The sequence below is a fragment of the Xiphophorus couchianus genome, chromosome 15, assembly GCF_001444195.1.
Source record: "Xiphophorus couchianus chromosome 15, X_couchianus-1.0, whole genome shotgun sequence".
NCBI classification, from domain to species: Eukaryota; Metazoa; Chordata; class Actinopteri; order Cyprinodontiformes; family Poeciliidae; genus Xiphophorus; species Xiphophorus couchianus.
Genome location: NC_040242.1, coordinates 318,097 through 338,751, shown reverse-complemented (window position 1 = coordinate 338,751; position 20,655 = coordinate 318,097). Strand labels below are relative to the sequence as shown.

The following is a 20,655-nucleotide window of genomic DNA, read 5'->3' as shown; positions in this document are numbered from 1 at the left end:
ATGTGTTTCCCAGGAGATGGATGAAACGCTGAAGGATGAGATGAGGAGGCTTTCAGAGGAGGAACGGCGAGGGCCGGGAGCCACATCGCAGATATTCCTGCGCCAGTCACTTCTCCTCGGTAACATTCGTCATCTGGAGCAGCTCAGACAGCAGCTGGACTGCGTTCAATCCGCCGTGGAGACTTTGGATCACTTCCTGGCCACCCTGAGAGACATCAAGGCTGAGAGTCCAACACTGCTGGCAAACCGAGACCCCAACGGGCGTAAAAATGAAACGGAGCTGCAAAAGGAGAGACATTCTTGGCAGGCAACAGTGGAGAGGTTGAAGCCTGCTATGGTGCAGTCCCATATTGTTGACTGTAGCTTAAAGGCAGCAGGGATGACTCTGACCATGGATGGTGCTTCTGTGACATGTCGGGATATGGCGGCTTTTCTGTCCCATCAAATGAGAGCCAAGAGGCGAGAAGAAGAGAAAGAACTAGATATTCTGGAAAAGAACGGCGTCCAAAGCAGCCAGGACATGGAGGAACCGAGATTTGCTCCAATTGTGACAGAAGAAGAGTCAACACAGGAGGTTAAGAAGAGGAAGCAGGAACCAAAAATTCAAATATTGAGATCTGAAGAGGGTTCCTTGCAAAGAAGCCTGAGCAGTCATGCTGGGAAAGCTGGAAACGAGCATAAGGGTTTGGTCCAGAGGAGGTCTGCCTTGTTAGCAGTGCTGAAAGAGACCAAAGCAGCAGCTGAGAGGTTGGAGCTGCTGGAGCCGACGCTGCCGGCCCTGCAGCAGAGGTACGACACTCATCTGGTCCTGATGAGATTCAGCTTAAACTACAAAGCAGCTAAACACAGGCAAATAGCTGCGCTCCCACTACAAATGTTAGCAAAACTTTTTCCATGTCAGAAAACCCACAGTTTATAACTTTTATTAGAAAATGTGTTTTTTACCTACATGTTAAAATTATCATTGTGTCGTGACAATAATCAGTGGAAAATCGAGGTCCTTTGCCTTCTCCCAGTAGAAACCACAAACAGAGCGAGGAGGGTCTTAGCGCTCTCCATCACTCTCACGTATCTGCTGCTCTCCGCTACACACAAAATAGCCTCCCACAAAAGTTAATGCTAGTTAGCATAGCTACCGATGATGGTAGATACATAGTTTTCTGTTGTTCCTCTGCCATTAGCACATTTAGCATCCTATACACGAGGTGACTCACAGCGCAGCACAGACTCGCCTCCTGGCTCTGATTGGTTGGGTTTGACCAGGAGCATTGCATTTCTTCAGATAGCAGTAGCAGCGCAGGGAAGAGCTTGAGTTTTTCTTTTTCCCACAGATTATCTGTCTCATACCTAACTGTCACAACAAAGTGACAGCTTTAACAAATACACAGAAACAGACTTTTTCAAATAAAAATTACTTTTGAAATTCCAATTTGGGTAGTTTTATGGTCAATAGAAACACAGCTAATGTTGCATGGTATAATTCTTGTCTAGTCAAGCATCTGGACAATTCCAGTAACTCAAATCAGCTGCAGGGAACATATTAAGTGAGTAGCTTCTTTAACTTCCTCTGCAGGACGCGGGCTTTGACGGAGCTGGAGAGTTTTCTTGCCGGCCTTGATTCTGAGGTTCAGTACGTTCATGATGCGTCTTCAAAATCAGATTTCCCCAAGGAGAATCAGAGCAGAGAGGTGGAGGATCTCTGGGAGGAGACAAGGAAAGCCACATCAGAAAGGTAAAGTTAAGCTAAATGTGTTTGTCTGTAATGCACAACGACGTGTTAAGAGTAAATGTAGACAGAAAAAAAGGTTTAAAAAAACTCATATTTTGAGATTAATCTCTAGAATAGAATAGAATAGAATAGAATTACTTTATTCATCCCAGCAGGGAAATTATTTCGCAGTTACAGCAGCATAGAGACAAGACACACAACAACCACCACTGAGTAGCAATTGTAGACAAAATAAAAATAAAATATAACCTGCTGTCAATATAAAAAGCAGCTTAGAGCAGTCCTTGCAAGGATTCAAAATGCAGAACAGAATGTATATGTAAATATATGTACAGCAAGTGTGCCACAGTGCAGTTGTGCAAAATTGGACTGATTAGTGCAGAACAATGATTTAGCTTTTATTGTACAGTGAGATGGCATGTGGCAGGAAGGATTTCCTATATCTGTCCCTACGACAGCGGAGCTGGAGCAGCCTATGTGAGAAGGTGCTCCGCTGTCTGTCCACTATGTGGTGGAGAGGCTGCTGTTTATTGTCCATAATAGACAGAACCTTCTTCAGTGAAAAATCTTTCTTCTCTAGAAAAATCATGGAAATTTCAGAGCTTCAGAAGTAAAAAATGTTCAAACTTTGAAACTCAGAAATTTGTAAGTTTTTTTTATGTTTATAAAATTTCTCAGATTAATCTAAAAATGTTTGAGTTTTTTCTAGAAAGTTTTTGACTTTTGGAGCCCAGAAATACCCTTGTTTTTCTGGAATTTATTTTTTGTTTTATCATAAAATCTTTATTATTTTTTTTCTTTTCAGAAAATTGTTGACTTTTCAAACTCAAATTTTCCCATGTTTTATTTTTCTAGAAAATTTTAGATTAATCTAAAAATTTCTAAAAAAATTTTGACTTTTCAAACTATGAGAGATTAAGCTCAAAATTTCCGATTTTTTATTTCCAGAAAGTTTTGGACTTTTCAAACTCAGAAATTTCCATGTTTTTTCTACAGGATTTAAGAGATTAATCTAAAAATTTCTGAGTTTTTTCCATCACATTTTTGACTCTTGGAGCTGTTTTTTTCTAGAATTTATTTTTATTATTTGGTGAAAATTTACTCCTCCTTTTTATTATATTATTATATATATTATTAATGTGTGTTAGTGAAGAGTTTTTGTTTGTGTTCACACCCAGGCTGGAGCAGGCTCAGGCCCTGACAGAACTGCTGAGGAGGTTTCAGATCATGCGAGGTGAGCTGAACGGCACGCTGCAGACGGCTGAGGCAACCATAGGTGAACAAGCCTCCTACGTCAGAAAAGATTTCCTTCAGAGGCTATACGCTAAGGTACAGCAGGATGTTAAATTTATGCTGACATCACCTTGTCTTGTTAAAACCAGAAATTTAGATGCAGTGATGGGTATCGCTAGCTGTAGCTAGTTGTGCTAATTGTAAACATTAGTTCTGCTACCACACTGTATTTTGCAGAAGCTACTGCTAAAGTGCTAACTTTAAATCAGATTACATCTTTCCTTGAAAGACTACAATCTTCTAGCACCAATTTAATTTTGACATATTTTTGATGTTCTTAGACATTAAATATTTTATTTATGTTCACATCTTGTCATCTACTGTCCCTGTGGTTTTTTGTTCCTGCATGTTTCTTGTTGGAAATGGGGGAAATGTGAAGAGAGGAAGCGGAACTGCCCCATTCTCCACCCACTTCAAAATAAGAGCATGAATCTAAACGTTGAATTCTTAACAATCAATAATCCAAACTTCAAAATTAACTTAGGGGAAACTAAGTGCACTAAATGTTTTCAAAGTTAGGAAAATGCTAAATGGAAAATTAGCTTCTCTATTAGCAGGTTAGCAGAAATGTACCCTCCACTGTTAAAATGCATTTATTAAGGTTTCAGACCAACAAATAAATACAAATGAGAGCCAAGAAAATGTAATTTGAGCTTCTTCTAGTTTCTAAATAACCAATTACGGTCAGAAGTTATCTACTTTGTAAATAAAAATCTCCGTGTGTTATCTAATGTCATTATACATAGGACAGCTGTTTTGTGGATAGGTCAGAGGATTGTTAGAGAACATTGTGAACCGAAAGCAACATGGAGTCCAAGGAACACAGCAGACAAGTCAAGGATAAAATGTACTAGTTAATCTCTCATCTGAAAATGTTAAAACTAAACGTACCTACACATGCCCGTCCTCCAATTCTGTTATAACAGGGAAACAACATGGAAATGTTCAAGGTGAAAGAATATTTCTACTTATTACATTAGGTTACTTTAAACTGTAAAGTGTGAGAGATTTGTGATTTTTTTCCATGTGCGGTTTTGAAGGTTGGAGAGACGAAAGCAGAGCTGAATGGTCTGGGAGACGACATAGAGGAGGTCCGCAGCGTCTGCAGACAGCTGCAGTCTCTGCTGCGTCAGGTCCCGGGCTGCAGCGGTTCTCCGTTTGAGAACGAAGCCGATGCGCTGATGGACCGCTGGCTGGATGTAAGTTCAGTTTATCACATCTTAATGCTGCAATTTTAACCAGATAATTATTTCACAATATGCATGAAAAAAAAACTGCCCTCACCTGGTTAAAGAGCCACATTTCTCTATTATTTCACTCACAATATCAAATTAATACAACAACTTATTTTACTTTAGAATAATTTAATTCTTGTTTCAAATTGCATGAACAAAATTTCTCATTTGATAATGAATTTTATTAAACATCACAGTGAATTCTGCTCAGAAACATTTAGTGTGAACAGGACATAAAAATAAGCAAGAGTCAGAGCAATGTAACACACTTCCACCTCAGAATACAAAAACATGCCGCTAAGCATTCTGGGAAATAGTTCCCATTCCTGTCTTTTTCTTCTTTACATTTTTTTTAGTGCTAACCTAAAAACTCTTAGAGGTTTGACTAAATCAGTAAAAAGTGAACACAGCTTACAACTGTAAGTTTATCTTTCACAAACTCACATATTTAGGTTCAAAATCTAAAACTGACTAAATTTATTTGACTTAAAGAGCAGAAGATACAACTAAATGCAACTCAAATGTTTTACAGTTTTTAAAATTCCAGCTATTTTAGGTTATTCTACCTTATTATGACTGCATCTTTACTTTCTCTCTCTGTTTTGCTGCATACTTCCTGTACATGCAGATAAATTCAAGTTAAAAGTTTGATAGTTTACAGTAACGTTTTGTGCTTTACTGTAATAAAATCTCTTTGCTCTCTGCAGCTGTCTGAAAGAACGGATTCCCACCTTGAAAACCTCCATCTTTGCTTGACGTTATGGGACGGAGTGCTGCAGCTGGGGGAGGAGGTGGAGAGCTGGACCAACAGCAGAACCGCGGCGCTTTCTCACGGTCCATCTTTCCAGAGTGAGGACGACATTAAGGCTCTGCAGGTAAAACCGAGTCTCTGCTGGGTTTTAGAACATGAACTCGTGTTGGTTATCATTCCCCAGCTGGTTTTTTGAAGGATATTAACTTCTTTCACTGTGGCTGCAGAATGAGATTATGACCCAGGAGGAGAGTACACGGCGTTTCCACAGAAAAGCTGCAGAGATTCAGTCGCTGCTTCAGAGTGCAGAGCCCCCGCTGGAGCTGCAGGTACACCAACGATGCTTTGCTTTCAGTTAGTTTGGTTCTGAAGGTTCAAATTTCCTTCAGACTTTCTGGTTGATATTTTGTATGACACTTATTAACAAATTTAGGCCCCTCAAGATCTGCAAGCTGAATATATTTGGTAAAATTTTAAACACTAGAATATATTTCTCTTCAAATTAATCATTAATCAGAAACAAAGTTGCTATGTAGGATCTTATGAAAGCCTTTTTCTGTTTTTAAGGTTGTAGAGACCCAGATGAGGAAGAAAATAGAGCAACTGAAGGAGCTCTTTTTGGAAAGTGAGGAGGTGTATAAGCAGACGGTGGCCACAACGGGACAAATTACTGAAAGGATGGCAGAGTCTCTCAGCTCCCTCCAGAAGATTCAATACTCCCTCTGCAGTTTTTCTGGTCCAGACGTTGCAACAGTCCTGGCGAAACTTAAGGTAACTGCTTAAATGATGCTGTTTTGTAGCGTTATCAATTATCAAAATTAAAATTATTTTGCACATTTTTTTCCTTTTAATTGGGTTTCAGCTGCTTCTAAAAAACAGACCAAGTGCTTAAAAATAAACACCAACCCGGTTTTTCGGCAATAAGTTAATGGTTTTTTTTTTGTGTTTGGGAAATCAGCTGTTTTAAAAACATTTGAAATGTAACAACAAAAGAATCGACAGGAACTGCCCCTGACCTAGCAACCCCAGTGAAGCCCAGCCCGTCACCTAGCAACCCCAGTGAAGCCCAGCCCGTCACCTAGCAACCCCAGTGAAGCCCAGTCCGTCACCTAGCAACCCCCAGTGAAGCCCAGCCCGTCACCTAGCAACCCCCAGTGAAGCCCAGCCCGTCAACTAGCAACCCCAGTGAAGCCCAGCCTGTCACCTAGCAACCCGAGAATCCCAGCCCGTCACCTAGCAACCTGAGAATCCCAGCCCGTTACCTAGCAACCCGAGAATCCCAGCCCGTCACCTAGCAACCCGAGAATCCCAGCCCGTCACCTAGCAACCCAAGCTGAGCCAAACATGCTGAGCCCTAGCATGTTTGGTCAACTGGTTTTACCGCTGTGTGCGCTGTACAATGTCTGCTGAAAAAAAACAGTAATTAAGTTTATAATTATGTTTTAACTTGTTAAACAAAAACTCCTTCACAAATTTGTTCGTTTTTCGGTATCCAGCGTCCTCCGTTTGGTCACAAGTTGCTTATTTATGGTGGAATTTGTGTTAAAAAATATGAGATCACTATTTAATTTCTTATTTTCTTTCTCAAGGAAGTTTTAACAGGAGATTCATGTTAAGCTTTGCTCAAACTTGCTATTTCAGTGTTTTTAAAATGCTCATTTATAACAGTAACATCTTCCTCTACACCACATGTGTCAAACTCGAGGCCCGTGGGCCAAATCCGGCCCGCTGTAGCTTTTTCTGTGGTCCTCTAGATTCTAGACTAAACACAAAGTGAGCTTAAATATTATGTTATCAATCAAATCAATGCAGTTTTTATCTGTTTACTGCCAAATTATATCAATCAGTCCCTCCAGTTTCTTGAGAATTATTGTGGAAATTCACACAAAATGAACACATCTCTGCACTTTTTTGGGCTAATACATAATTGGGAGTTTATTGCAGATTTTTCTCAAAAATTGTCAGAAATTTTTTTGCATGTACTAAACAGCTGCCTCAGCTCTAATTGATGTCAGATTATAGTCCATAACCTGTACAGCGAGTTATAAAAAGTCACATTTACCGTCATAAATAAGCTCATATGTTTCCAAATTAGTACCGCACACACTTAGATTTTTATTGGAAATATTACAAAAAAATCCCGAAATCCTGGAGGGACTGAAAAGATGCTCAATATTATATTTTAATTTTAAGGACTTATTGATATTTTAACAGTGTGTGAACAGGTTTTATCAATACATTCTGGCACAACCGGCTCTTTAAGAGCATTCATGATCTGGATTTGGCCCAAAATGAATTTGACACCGCTGGTCTACAGGAATTATGTCGGCGGCTCCACACTGAAGATGAACGAGCGCAGAGTTTACTGGAGGATGTGCAGGTTCTGGCCTCCATCGCCGGCCCTGACAGCCTCCAGAGTCTGTCTGTCAGAGGGATTGAGCTGGAGGAGAAGCTCAGAAACACACATCTGCTTTTCTCCGAGGTGGAGGAACAGACCGAGAGGAATGTCCACCACCTGGACAGGTAACCTCACATTGTCATTCAGATCACGTTCTGTAGTAATTTAAATGGTTTTGTTTAGTTCTTCTCAATGAATTAGCATGTATACATGTGTCGGGACAATCTCACATTAAAACAAAGCTGTAACATTGATATTATGTTGATTTTATCTGAATTTGTTCAGTTAATTTAGTTATTGATTTATCGTATAGAAAATTGACACATTCTGCATATTTTTATTCAAGCCTTAAAAATGCATTAAAAGATAGAAATAAACAAATACTTTAAAAAAAAAAGAGAGAATAACATTTTATTGCCTAAAATGCAACTACATAGCATCCATTCAGTGAATGCTTAGACTTAGACTTAGACTTGTACTTTATTGATCCTTTGGGAAGACTCCCTCAGGAAATTGAAGTTACCAGCAGCTCCCAGGCAAAAAACAAAGATAACACACAGTAAGTAAAGTGCAAAAGAATACAAAATACAAATTAAATACTGAGGTACACACCAAATGTGAGTAACCAAAACCTTAAATTATGCAAGAAAAACCTTAAATTATGCAAGAAACAAGGAATAAGAATATAGAATATAAGAATATAAGTAAATATAAATACAACACAAAAAAAAATATATATATAAGAATTTGGCGGATAGATTGACCAGTGATATCGTATTGCCCCCCCCCCCTGTGAGGAATTGTACAGTCTGACGGCATGGGGGACAAAAGAGTTCTTAAATCTATTGGTCCGGCACTTGGGAAGCAGCAGTCTGTCACTGAACCGGCTCCTCTGGCTGCTGATGACGGCGTGTAGAGGGTGGCTGCTATCGTTCATGATGTCCAGCAGTTTGTTCAGTGTCCTCGCCTCTGCCACCGTCACCAGAGAGTCCAGCTTCATGCCGACCACAGAGCCGGCACGCCTGGTCAGTTTGTCCAGTCTGGACGTGTCCTTCTTGGATATGCTGCCTCCCCAGCACACCATTTGTAGCAAAGAATGCATCTGCAAAAAATACTTCTAACATCAACATATGAAAAACTTTGACTTTTCTGCTTGACTCGGCATTACTACAGCGTTGAACTGGTCTGTTGATTATTTTTTGAATTAACCGATTAAAAACCCCAAAAGCAAAACATACTTAGTTTGAACCAGGAGAAGCTAAATTAGGGGTAGAACATATTTAGAGACAAACGTTTTTTTTATATTAAATATAAAATGTATGTTGTTCATTAATCATTAATTGAGTCTGTCTACTCCAATTAATGATTAAACAATTACTAAATTACTTGACGACGATTTCAATAATTGCTTAATCATGATTAACCCAATTTTGAAGTTTAGATTCAAACCTTTTACTCACAGGCTGTGGAAATAAGAGTCAGGCAGGAAAACGGGTTAAACTGGAGATAAAACCAGAGCTGCGGCAAGTTTAGCTTGTTTTAATTTAGCAGTAGGTCCTGCTCCATGTTGGGAAAATTATTATCTAAGTTCATTTAAATTATGACTTTATCTGAAAGGTTATGTTTTCATATTATTATTATTCTTTTGTGTTTTTACTAGGCTCCTTTTCTTTCTATGGTACATTATTAACTGTTCTTTGGATGTTTGTTTGGAGGTAGGAAACGTTTACACACCCTTCCTGTTTTATCAGAGATACAGGAAACAATGCCATGTCAATAGTCACAGGCAGACTTAAAGAAATGTGTAACAGACTGTTTAGAGCTACAATGTTCATGTGATTAGGTCATACTCTGTTTCAATAAAAGACAGTTGAGGACTGAGAGCCGGCGAAGTTGATCCCAGACAGTGTCTGGCTTCTCTTCCCTCTTCTGAAGAAGAGTAACTTGTGTTTTTGGTCGATTTCTTGCAGGTTGAGAACCAAAATAGACCCAACACTCTATGTGGGAAAGTTTCTCTCATTGTAATCTTTAATCTATTGTATACTGTGCAGTTTGTGCATTAAAGCCTGTGGCCTTTGCAGGCTCCAAACGGAGAAAGAGCAACTGGAGAAGTGGCTTTGTGCAGGTGAGGAAGATGCACTGAAGACGAAGAATCTGAGTTTTCTGCAAGAAGAAGCACTTCAGCAAAGGTAAACTGCTAAAAAAAATTTAATAATGAGTTATTGCAGCAGAGTAAGTAAAGTGTGTTTGTTTGTTTTCTTTAAATACACCATATAACTGACAGAACTGCAGTCCGCTGCAGAACTTTTATAAAAATGACAAAAGCATTATTTATTTAACATGTTTTATTTAAACAAATATGGCCTTTGGATCAAATTTGTACCACCTTAAATACATATTTACTGTATATGTTTGCTTTACTACATACCCTGTTTTTTATTTTACTCTTTATAGTAAATATGTAGGTAAGGTAATTTTATTTATGTAGCAGATTTTAAGCAACAAGGCAGTTCAAAGTGCTTTACATGAAATAGAAGGAAATACAAAAAAACAAGAGACAAAAAGGTAAAAGTACAATCCTACATTTTGGTTCCTCATGTTTAAGAAGAATAAGAGTAAATAGTCCATAATTTCTAAACTGTTAGGGGTTTCTCTGGATTCTTGATCTGATCAAATATTTGTTTTAGACGACCAAATATGTTCACAGTGTTTGGAAAACCTGGACTTCCATTAAACATTAAGCTATGTTTTGTTGATAAATTATTATTAATCTATGAATAGATTTTGTTTGTCTCATGTTTTTTATTCACTGTAAAGAACATCCAGCTTGACAAAGCTTCACCATTTTTCTCATTAATCATATAAACCAGCGGTGTCAAACTCATTTTGGTTTTGGGCCAAATCCAGATCACCAATGCTCTTGATTATGCCAGAATGTATTGATAACACTTGTTCACTAACTGTAAAAATATCCATAAATCCTTAAAATAAAATAATATGGACCATCTTTTCAGTCCCTCCAGGATTTTACAATTGTTTTGTGATTTTTTGCAATAAAAATCAAAGTGTTTGTGGTACTAATTTGGAAATATTTCTGCTTATTTATGACGTAAATGCGACTTTTTATTACTCGCTGTAAAGATCATGGAATATAATCTGACGTCAATCAGCTGTTTAATACAAGTAAGAAATACAAAAAATTTTTTGTCAAACTTTTGACAATTTTTGAGAAAAATATGCAATGAATTCCCAGTTTTTAGCTCAATTTGTTGATTTTGCGTGAATTTCCACGATAATTCTCAAGAAACTGGAGGAACTTATTGATATATTTTTCCATTAAACAGAGAAAAACGACATTGATTTGACTGATAACATAATATTTAAGCACATTTAATGTTTAGCTTACAACTTAGAGGGCCACACAGCAAGCTATGGTGGGCCGAATTTGGCCCATGCGCCTCGAGTTTGACACATGTGATATAAGAGTCTAACTGACTTGTTTGTAGTTAATAATTAGTTTTTTCTGTGTTTTGCAGAGGGAGGACAGAGCGCATTGCTGAGCTCGTATCGTCTTTTAGAAGCAGTAACCTGCAGCAGTGTGTGCTGCTGCAGCAGAGCTGCGATCTGCTGCAGCGATGTCACAACTTCTGCACAAACCTGGGAGGCGTTTCAGAGGAGGCGACGCCCATGCCGAGTAACGATTCAGAAGCATTTCAGGGTTTGGTTGAATCCATTCAGTCATGGTTTGATGGTCTGAGACAGAGTGACGGTGGAGAAATTGAAACTTCAGCAGAGCAAAGACTTTGTCATGCTCAGGTAGGAACATAATTCATATTCTAAACAAATATTCTTGAAATATTTAGCAAAAATGAACAAAATGACTTATTTGTGTGTAATTTAAAGATCTTTAAACAACCTAAACCAGCACAAAATTAACTTCCAAACCATTTTATTATTAGTTTTCCACAATTCAGCCTTTAATTATACAAAGGTAATTATAACTGATGATAAAATATTTGTCACTTTGTGAACCTCAAATTAAAATTCCACCTTTTGATGCCAAATAAACATTTAAACTATGTGTTTTTAAAAATGTCTGTTATGCAGCTTGAACGGTGCAATGTAAAAGTCCTTCCCACCACTTCTGTAAAATGTGGTGGTGGTAGCATCATACTGTGGGAATGCTACTTTTTGTTAGCAACGGGAAAGCTGCAAAAGACTCAAGATTGGATTGAGGGTACACCAGAGCGTCTAGATCACAACACATTCTTGATAGAATGGTCTAGTCAAAGTCTAGCCCTAAATGTAAATAAAACTCTGTGCTTAAGCTATTTCTCTAGATATGCTCGTGGTGACGTACCCTAAAAGACATTTCTAATAGCAGTGAAAAGTGGTGCTAGATACAAATGCACACCACATTTTCAGATTTTTACTCTTAAAAATGTTAAAATGCAGATTGTATCTTTTCCACTTCATAATTGCATCTATTTTGAGTTGGTCTGTCATGTGAATATGAAGAAATTAAAGAAGTATGAATAATTTAGCAAATCATTGACAGATTTTCTCCATTTGTCTAAAGTTTGTCCAGCTTGTTCTAAGCATGTTGTGCAGAAGTCATGTTGCAGTGACGTATAAACCGAACAAACTGGAATCACCAGTTAATGCTTTTAACAGAGCAGACACAGTAATCTAAATAAACAGATTACGCCTGAGTTTGGAAACGTCTGTGATTCAATGAAACATTTTGTTTTTGTTTCAGGCTGTGTTAAAAGCTACAACTGGAGCGGAAACGCGTCTGCAGCAGCTCAGAGTTACTGGAGAGAGTCTGAGCCAAAGATTGTCTCCGGAGCTGAAACGAGACGTTCAGCTGAAGATCCAGAAAACACAACAAAACTGGAAGAACCTTTTGGAATTGGTTCAGCCTTATTTCAGGTGACTAGAGTCAAAAATATCTCTTCAAAAACTCAGATTGTCACAGTTTTAAAACCTTCTCCAGGGCCCGCCCAGGGCTTTTTGAGGCCCTGGGCAGATTTTCATTTGGGGCACCCATACCAACATGTCAACACTGGATTATTTTTCCTTCTTGTGCTTAACCTGCTGTCATATTAGCATAATTTGCAATTAGGTTACATCTAATTATGGCTGTTTATTTGAACTTTTTAGTAGCAATCTAAAGAGAAATTTGGATTTTTAACTGTAGAGTAATATTTAGGTGTTCCCTAATATTTAATTTTTTGAAAGTAACATCAACTGATAAGCACTAAATGTACAGTAAACATGTTAACAAGTTTGATACAGCAGGAAGATATTAACCTATTATTGTTTTAACAACTATAATAAAATAATATAGAAATAATTTTTCCACATGTAGTTTGTATTATTCAATTGCTGCATTTCCATTGACCATTTAATTGCGTAATTTGGAATTATGAAAATAAATTTGCTTACTGGAAACACAGCAATAAAAAAAAAACTCACGTATTTTGATACAAAACTTTTGTTCTAGGTTGAGTAAGGAAATTAGCGTATTTTAGTGTGCGAACAAACTTATTCATGTGTGATTTTAATAGCTTTTTTTTATGGAAACACAGCAGTTTGCAAAATCTTTACGTTTTCAGTTTATTGACAAAGTATTGTGCACATTCGTAATGTAAACGCAGCTTCTGTTACTTTAAATAGATATACATTTATTTTATTACGGTAGCTTGGTGCTCTTGGGGGCCCCCTGGTGGTGTGGTGATCCTAAACGACCGTTGAACTCGCATTGCATTGGGCCGATTCTGACTTTCTTTGTTGATCTATTTATTAAGGAGCTTTTACGATGTTCTTTTAGGGTACTGGAAGATGATCTGGAGCTCTCCTCCGCCTACCTGACCAGCAGGCAGGAGGCTTCCTGCAGAGTGGAAGAGCTGAAGCACCAAGCGGAGCAACTTCCATCTTTATTCCCCTGGCCGGGCTCAGCTGAGCGAGGGCAGGCCTGCTTTCTCGCCCGGCAGCTGCAGGTTGAATCTGAATCCCTGAAATTAACCTTAATCAGTCTGGATGAGAAGAGGATGGAGCTGGCTAAGAAAACCAGGAACGCCATCTGGAAAGATTCCTCTTGGGATGAGTTAGAAACCCGTTGGTCAGCACTTATGGCAGAAGTGAAGGTACAATGATTTTTATAGTGACTGCCAGTTGAGTTCATGTTAAAATGCATTAGAGATTGATAAATCTCTAATTTGATTTGTAACTTTTTTCTGTAAAACCTCATTTAAGAATGCAAAGACAAAAGACCACATATCCAAAATCAAACAAGTAAAAAGCTAAATGAATAATACATTCATTAATAAAATAAAAATAAATTAAAGCTATGGTCTTTAAGTTGGGGATTGTGAACCCTACACTACAAAAACAAACTCTTAGTGAGTATTTTTGGTCTAGTTTCAAGTAGCCCTCTAGCTCGCTCGCTCTTTGGTTGCCTAGCAACTCACCCACTCTTTGGTTACCTAGCAACAACCTGTTGCGTAACTGGCACAGCAGCAGTTTATAGTTCCGCCACCGTTACGTATAACGTCTTAAAAATAAAAAACAACAACGTGGAGAGAACACTGGATAAAACTGGAAATCTTATACATTTTCTGTTTTAAATTTTATATATTTAGATCTAAAAACTAACATGAATTATCAATATTGACTGATGTGAAACATTTAGATGGTGATATGTTTCTCAGCCATATCGTCCAGCTCTAGGTGAATTGTTTTTATTTTTACATACTCTGTCTGATGATGTAATTGTTTAAATAATAAATGATTGATTGCTTGTCCTTCTGACCAAATTCTTAGTAGTAATTTCCTGGAAGGCCAGTTTTTAAAATATGCTGAAGTAGTGCTACTCTTACTTGAGTACAGGGCTCTCAGAGTTTGAGTTGCTTGGTCTGCCTGAAATGTCCCCAGGGTTTGTGCACCCACCTGCAGAAAGGTTTGAGTAATGAGGAACAGTTCGGCCAGCTGCTGCAGGCCTGCCACCATCACTTGACAACCCTTCAACAGAGGATGACGGCTTGCCAGACCCGAACAGAAAGCTCCGGTGGGCTGACCTCTGATGCAGCATCTCTAGAGGTAAAACCCTTAAAGAAAGCTGACTCTGCATATTCTGTTTCCACCTATATCATGTTTCACATTTCTCTTTTTCTCCATCCGCTTCCCAGGCTTTGCTGAAACAAGTAGCAGAAATTGAAAAGGAGCTTTTAGTGCTTGTAACGCTCAGGGATTCCCTCACAGCCAGCTGCACAGCAGAAGCCCAAGCCAGCCTTTCAGAGCAAATCAGTAACCTCCACAACCACAAGAGGGCGATAGAGCGTGCAATCCCTCTGCAGGAAGAAGCCTCCCTTTTACAGGCAGATCTAAGAGATCTCGCCAAAAATGTGGAGGAGCTGTCTGTGTTGCCAGATGTCTTCCAGCTGACACAGCAGTGGCGTTCGGTACAGGTAACATTAAAGAATACTGTGAAGTGTCACTACATCCCTACATAAACACATGTCAAAAACTGCATGCATGCTTTCAATAAAACAAACATTTGTGCTTCTCAGGGGTGGGATAAAAAACTGACACAGCTGGATATCAGAGTTAATGCCCTGCAGAGGACGAGGGAAACACAGGAAGTGCTTCCTGCAGAAGCCATTTTTACTGTCAGTGCTGTTTGGAAAGAACTCCTCAGGTACATCGTCTCAGTTTATGACAGCAAATAAAGGCAGATGGGACTATAACTGTGACAGAAAGCAGAGAATGGCTGATTTAGCAGAAGAAATGGAGAAAACAATGTTTTTCTTGTTTTATTATTTATTTCTGTAAATAAATATGTTTATTTAAAATATATTAATATATTGGTAAATTCAAATAAATTACTGAATTTTTGAAAATGTAATAAAATTATATAAAACAGACTGATCTGTTTTATAGCTTTGTCAGTGTAGTATTTGGAGTATCAAAGAATATAAAATAATAAATTATGAGATTAAAGTCATAAAATTATGAGATTAAAGTCATAGAATTATGAGATTAAAGTTGTAAAATTATGAGAATAAAGTCATAATATTACTAGAAAAAGTTGTATGAGAATAAAATCATTACTTTAATATTATTATATCGACTATTTTCAAAATATCCTGACTTTATTCTCACATTATTTCAACTTTATTCACGTAATATTGTGACAAGTTTTTCTTGTTATATTGTGACATTATTCTCATACGACCTAATTCTCATGATACTATTATTATTATTATTATTATTATTATTATTATTATCATCTTAATTTTAATTTTTTACTAGTGTGACCCTCATACTCGTAGAGAGTCACACAATTCATGGATATAGAAGTTTCTGTAACAGAAAGAAGAGAAAAACTGTCCTAATTTCATAAAAATTCACTTCCCATTAGTTTTTGTAAAACATTTTGACTAAAAAACTGAATTCTCTCCTTTTTTGTGCCCTAAATCCAGCCTGAGGTCAGTTTTTAACCAGAAAAAGGAAGAATGCGTGGAAGTAACGGGTGAGACAGTGAGAGGCGTCATCAGAGATCTGCAGCTGTGGATCCAAGCAGTAAAAGTTCAGACGTCATCATCATCCAGTCAGGTAATTCACAAACGTTTCCATTAATGTTTTCCATTAAACGTGGATCAGGTTGAGATTTAAATTCAACCGCAAAAGTTAAGCACAAATGCTCCCAAAGTAATATGTTGCTGCTATGTTATCGCCAACATTTATTGTTGTTCTGTTTTGATACATAAGCAAAGATTTAAGTTAAGTCAACTTTATAATGTAACATGAAGCTGTAATGTTAGCAATATCTGAAAATTTAAAGTTTTTGATCATTCAGAGTTGTTTCATGCGAACTTCAGTTTGCAAAGTCAGCTTCTTTTTTTTGTTGCCAAAAATGTTCAAATTTAAACTTTTTTTTACAAAACATGCACATAATTTTTTTTTACAATTTTTTATTTAAAATTAATGTGAATTAAATTTTTAGATTTTAATTTACATGTCTGAATCATTTTTTATTGTTTATTGTTTGTTGTTTCATGCAAACTTGAGTTTGAAAAGTCCTTTTCTTTGCCAAAAATGTTCAAATTGAAACTTTTTCTTCAAAACATGTAAATTAAAGTTGTGACTCAGCTCTCTGAGCTTCTGTAAGTGAGAGTGGCTTCAGCCTCCAGTGCTTTTTTCGGCTGCACTTTGTGTTAATGACAGGAAAATTACTTTTCCCTTTGTGCTTTTCAGGCCAAGCAGAACAGATTTTTCTCATGAGTTTTTTTATTATTCTTTTATTCATTGAGCTTTAAAATGCCACAGATGGATCCATCCTCTGAATTATAATACAAGCGTTGAGACCTTTCCCCTCTTCGTTGTTCTTGTTAAAAATAAAAAACAGGATGCAGCTCATTCCATCTGGACGGTAAAAGGCCGTATTTCAATCAACTTCTTAGTGATAGTGATGTTTTCATAACTATAAAAAAACAAATATAAATGTAACTAAAGCTATTGTTTGCTCTCTCATAGGCGGTTCTGGATGAAGGTTTAAAGCTACAAAACAAACTTTACGACGTTCTTTCCCAGCAGAACATTCTGGTAAATTGTCTGGGTGAAGAAATGACGAAAACGCTGGTGAAAAGCGCTTCAGAGGTTTTGATGGAAAGTCGAGGCCTGGTGAGAATATTCTTAGTTCAAGAAGAATTAAGTTACAAGTGTCAAACTTATGGCCTGGGGGCCAAATATGGCTCACATTAGCTTTTTATGGACCTTCAGAATAACAGTTGTGTGCTTAAATATCATTTCATCAATCAAATCAAAGCATTTTGTCTCAGCATATTGCCAAATTACATCAGTCAGTCCCTCCACTTGGTCACTATTCCACGAAATCCATGCAAAATCAACAAATTGTTTTATGCTAATGTATATTTGTGAGTTTATTGCAAAATCTCCACAAAAATGTTCAAAAATATTACTAACTCCCACCTGCTGGTGGCAGTATTTCCTACATCTACTACACCGCTTTGATGTCTGTGATTGATACGGCGAGTGAAAGGTAATTTATAAGCACATATATCGCAAAATTTCTTACAAATATTTAAACAGCGCTGGAAAAAATTAAGAGACCACTTACAATGATCAGTTTCTCTGATTTTACTTTTTATAGCTAAAAAATAAAATAAATACATTTTTAAAAACTAGAATAAATATATATACGTATATAAGAGACACCATAAGAACAAATAAAATGTGGCTAATTTTTACTAAAAATCTAAATCTTTCTGTCTAAATATATACTGTATTTATACAGCTCTGGGAAAAATTGGAGACAACTTAAAATGATCAGTTTCTTTTATTTTACTTTTTATAGGTCTATGTTTGAGTGAAACGAACATTGTTCTTTTATTCTATGAACTACTGACAACATGTCTCTGAATTTACAAGCAAAAATTTGGTATTTATTTGCAGAAAATGAGAAATGGTCAAAATAAGAAAAAAAGATGCAGTGATTTCAGAGCTCAAATAATGCAAAAAAAACCAAAAACAAGTTCATATTCATTTAGAAACAACAGTTTTTACAAATATTTATATATTTGTGAATTTGATTGCAAAGAACATCACAGAATCAATCATGAAATCCTGGAGGGAGTGATTAATGTGAAAACAATTTAAATTTTATTTAATTTATGGACGTACATCTCAAATCCACACATTGCTATTTATTAATATGTTTGTTTTTGGGGGGGGGGTTTAACAGGTTTATCAAATGCAAACAGAATTGCCAAACGGAGGTAATGAAGAAAAAACAGCCGGAGATGTTTGTGATCCCAACTCAGACAGACACCAAGATGGCCGGGAAACGTTACACATCCCAACCAAACTGCTCACTTTTCAACCAGGAGTATTGAAGAATGAAACTGATGCCACTAAACCGAATCAAGAAAATATCCCTGTTATTTGTACAACAGCTGTTTTAGACAATATTCCAGCCCTGTGTTCAGAAAGTCCAGATGTTTTCGGGTCAAAGGAGCCTCCATCTGCTTCAGGAGAAATTAACCATCAGATTGCTGTTGAGTCAGCGGACATGATAGTTTCTGAAAATATTACAGGAACAATCATATCCGCCTCACTGAACACTGAAGAAGCCTTAGTTTTAGAACCGTCTTATTCAGACAAAATCAACAAAATCAAATTACCGATCATCTCGTCCCCCAAGGAATCGACTGAAGCAGCCATTCCTGAGATCAACAATGTGTCCTGTCCTCTGCCGATCCATTCAGAAAGTCTTGATGCCTTAAAAGAACATTCTGATGTCTCAACAAAAGTATGTACAGTTGAACCAGACATGGAGAATGAAAAAAGGGAAAAAGAGCTGATTGAAATCACAGAAAAAGCAACTAGATTTTCCACAGATTCAGCCCAGTCAGAGTCGGACCAAACACTCTTAAAAACCTGCAAATCTGAGACTTTTAATGCAGGTGCAAAAGAACAAGATGAGCATAATGGGCAAGTCAGTGGAAGCCAAGATAAAGTGTTCACTGTAGTTTTGGAGCTGCAGTCGTTTGACATCCAGCAAAGTGGATATGTAGGAGATCAACACTGTAAAACAAGTTCAAATGCAGGATTTCTTGAGAAGAAACCAAGACTCAACCCTGAGTTAGACGGAAAACCTGCAGAGCAAAAAGGTTCAAGCAGGCAGTCAGAAAACAAAGAGACTCAACCAACCCATGCAGTAAAGAATGATGAAGCTCTAACTCTGTCTAAATCTGACTCCAAATGTGAGTTTGGCGTTGAAACAGGTGAAAAATTCCCAGTCAGCACATCTTGGGTGACTGCCTGTCAGTCCTTGGGAAAAACTGTGCCGCCTGCCCTGAGCTCTGCAGAGGATTCGGTGCCAAATCGAGATGAAAACGAAACCGAAAAACAAATTGATGCAGCTGACAAACAACTGACAGCTACCGACAGTGCAATGAGCAGAGGTGGAGCAGGTGAGGGGACGGCGCGAGGAGGAGCTAACGACTCTGAATGTACAGACGGGAAACTCTGTGCAATACCCACGGGACAAGATGGCACCTCACTGCGACGTGAAGGAAAGAAATGGAAACAAAATGGAGCACTGAAAGAAATGCTGTTGCCACTGGGAAAGGTGAGCTAATGGTTTATTTGTTAGCACATTTTAAAAGTTTTTTCACTTCTTTTCCTTTTTAAGTAGGAATAAATGGAATAAAAATAACATGAATACCTGGATAAACAATGATTAAGACTTTCTATTCACTACATTATCAATCAGTCCATCAATCAAATTTTATTTGTACAGCACATTTCAGCAGCAGGCATTTCAAAGTGCTTTACATCATTACAAACACAAAAACACAAAGTCAAGCAACACAGAATCAACAATCAAAACATTACATTAAGTCAAGTTCCATCAATATTCATAATTAATTACATTTCAAATACAATTCTAAAAAGGTGGGTTTTTAGTCGAGATTTAAAAGAAGTCAGTGTTTCAGCTGTTTTACAGTTTTCTGGAAGTTTGTTCCAGATTTGTGGTGCATAGATGCTGAAAGCTGCTTCTCCTCGTTTGGTTCTGGTTCTGGGGATGCAGAGCAGAACCAGAACCAGAACCTGAGAGGTCTGGAAGGTTGATACAACAACAGCAGATCTTTAATGTATTGTGGTGCTAAGCTGTTCAGTGATTTATAAACTAACAACAGTATTTTAAAGTCTATTCTTTGAGCTACAGGGAGCCAGTGGAGGGACTTTAAAACTGGTGTTATGTGCTCTATCTTCCTGGTTTTAGTCAGAACGCCAGCAGCAGCATTCTGGATCAGCTGCAGCTGTTTGATTGATTTGTTGGACAGACAAATCCCATTAGACCCATTTATATCAGATATAGACAATCCTTTTGGCTCCCATTTCAGAATAAACGCTAAAATCTGTCCATAGACAGCCCCATCCAATGTTACTTCCATAAAAAGTTTGGCAAAAATCCAAGCTGTGATTTTTGCGTAACAGATTTTGCAATTTTACAGCTCCACCTACAGGTGGACGTTGAAAAAAACTAGCTAGATATGGTCAATATTGTGTTTTTAATTGGCAGCATGAAGGAAATTGTGGATTATTGTTACGGTTTTAAAATTATGGGTAATTTCATTTTGCAGCTACGTGTGTAGCAATGTGTAATTAGCTTTTATTACTTTATAATTGGGCAAAAAATAAATAAATCCACCACCATAAT

General features: G+C 37.4%; 1 protein-coding gene across 12 annotated transcripts in view; it reads left to right on the top strand.

The window, feature by feature from the left end:
- syne2a (spectrin repeat containing, nuclear envelope 2a) overlaps positions 1-20,655 on the top strand; it is a 135,476-nt gene that overhangs the window by 39,263 nt on the left and 75,558 nt on the right. For all 12 annotated transcript variants that reach the window (XM_028041155.1, XM_028041160.1, XM_028041163.1 and 9 more), the window contains 18 exons: positions 14-789; positions 1,574-1,732; positions 2,908-3,058; positions 4,063-4,221; positions 4,965-5,132; positions 5,236-5,337; positions 5,576-5,779; positions 7,326-7,531; positions 9,488-9,595; positions 10,943-11,222; positions 12,166-12,338; positions 13,240-13,555; positions 14,343-14,507; positions 14,597-14,875; positions 14,978-15,105; positions 15,890-16,022; positions 16,944-17,090; positions 18,172-19,560. In XM_028041155.1, the coding sequence (XP_027896956.1) occupies positions 14-789; positions 1,574-1,732; positions 2,908-3,058; positions 4,063-4,221; positions 4,965-5,132; positions 5,236-5,337; positions 5,576-5,779; positions 7,326-7,531; positions 9,488-9,595; positions 10,943-11,222; positions 12,166-12,338; positions 13,240-13,555; positions 14,343-14,507; positions 14,597-14,875; positions 14,978-15,105; positions 15,890-16,022; positions 16,944-17,090; positions 18,172-19,560 (5,043 nt within the window). The remainder of the gene's footprint in view (positions 1-13; positions 790-1,573; positions 1,733-2,907; positions 3,059-4,062; positions 4,222-4,964; positions 5,133-5,235; positions 5,338-5,575; positions 5,780-7,325; positions 7,532-9,487; positions 9,596-10,942; positions 11,223-12,165; positions 12,339-13,239; positions 13,556-14,342; positions 14,508-14,596; positions 14,876-14,977; positions 15,106-15,889; positions 16,023-16,943; positions 17,091-18,171; positions 19,561-20,655) is intronic.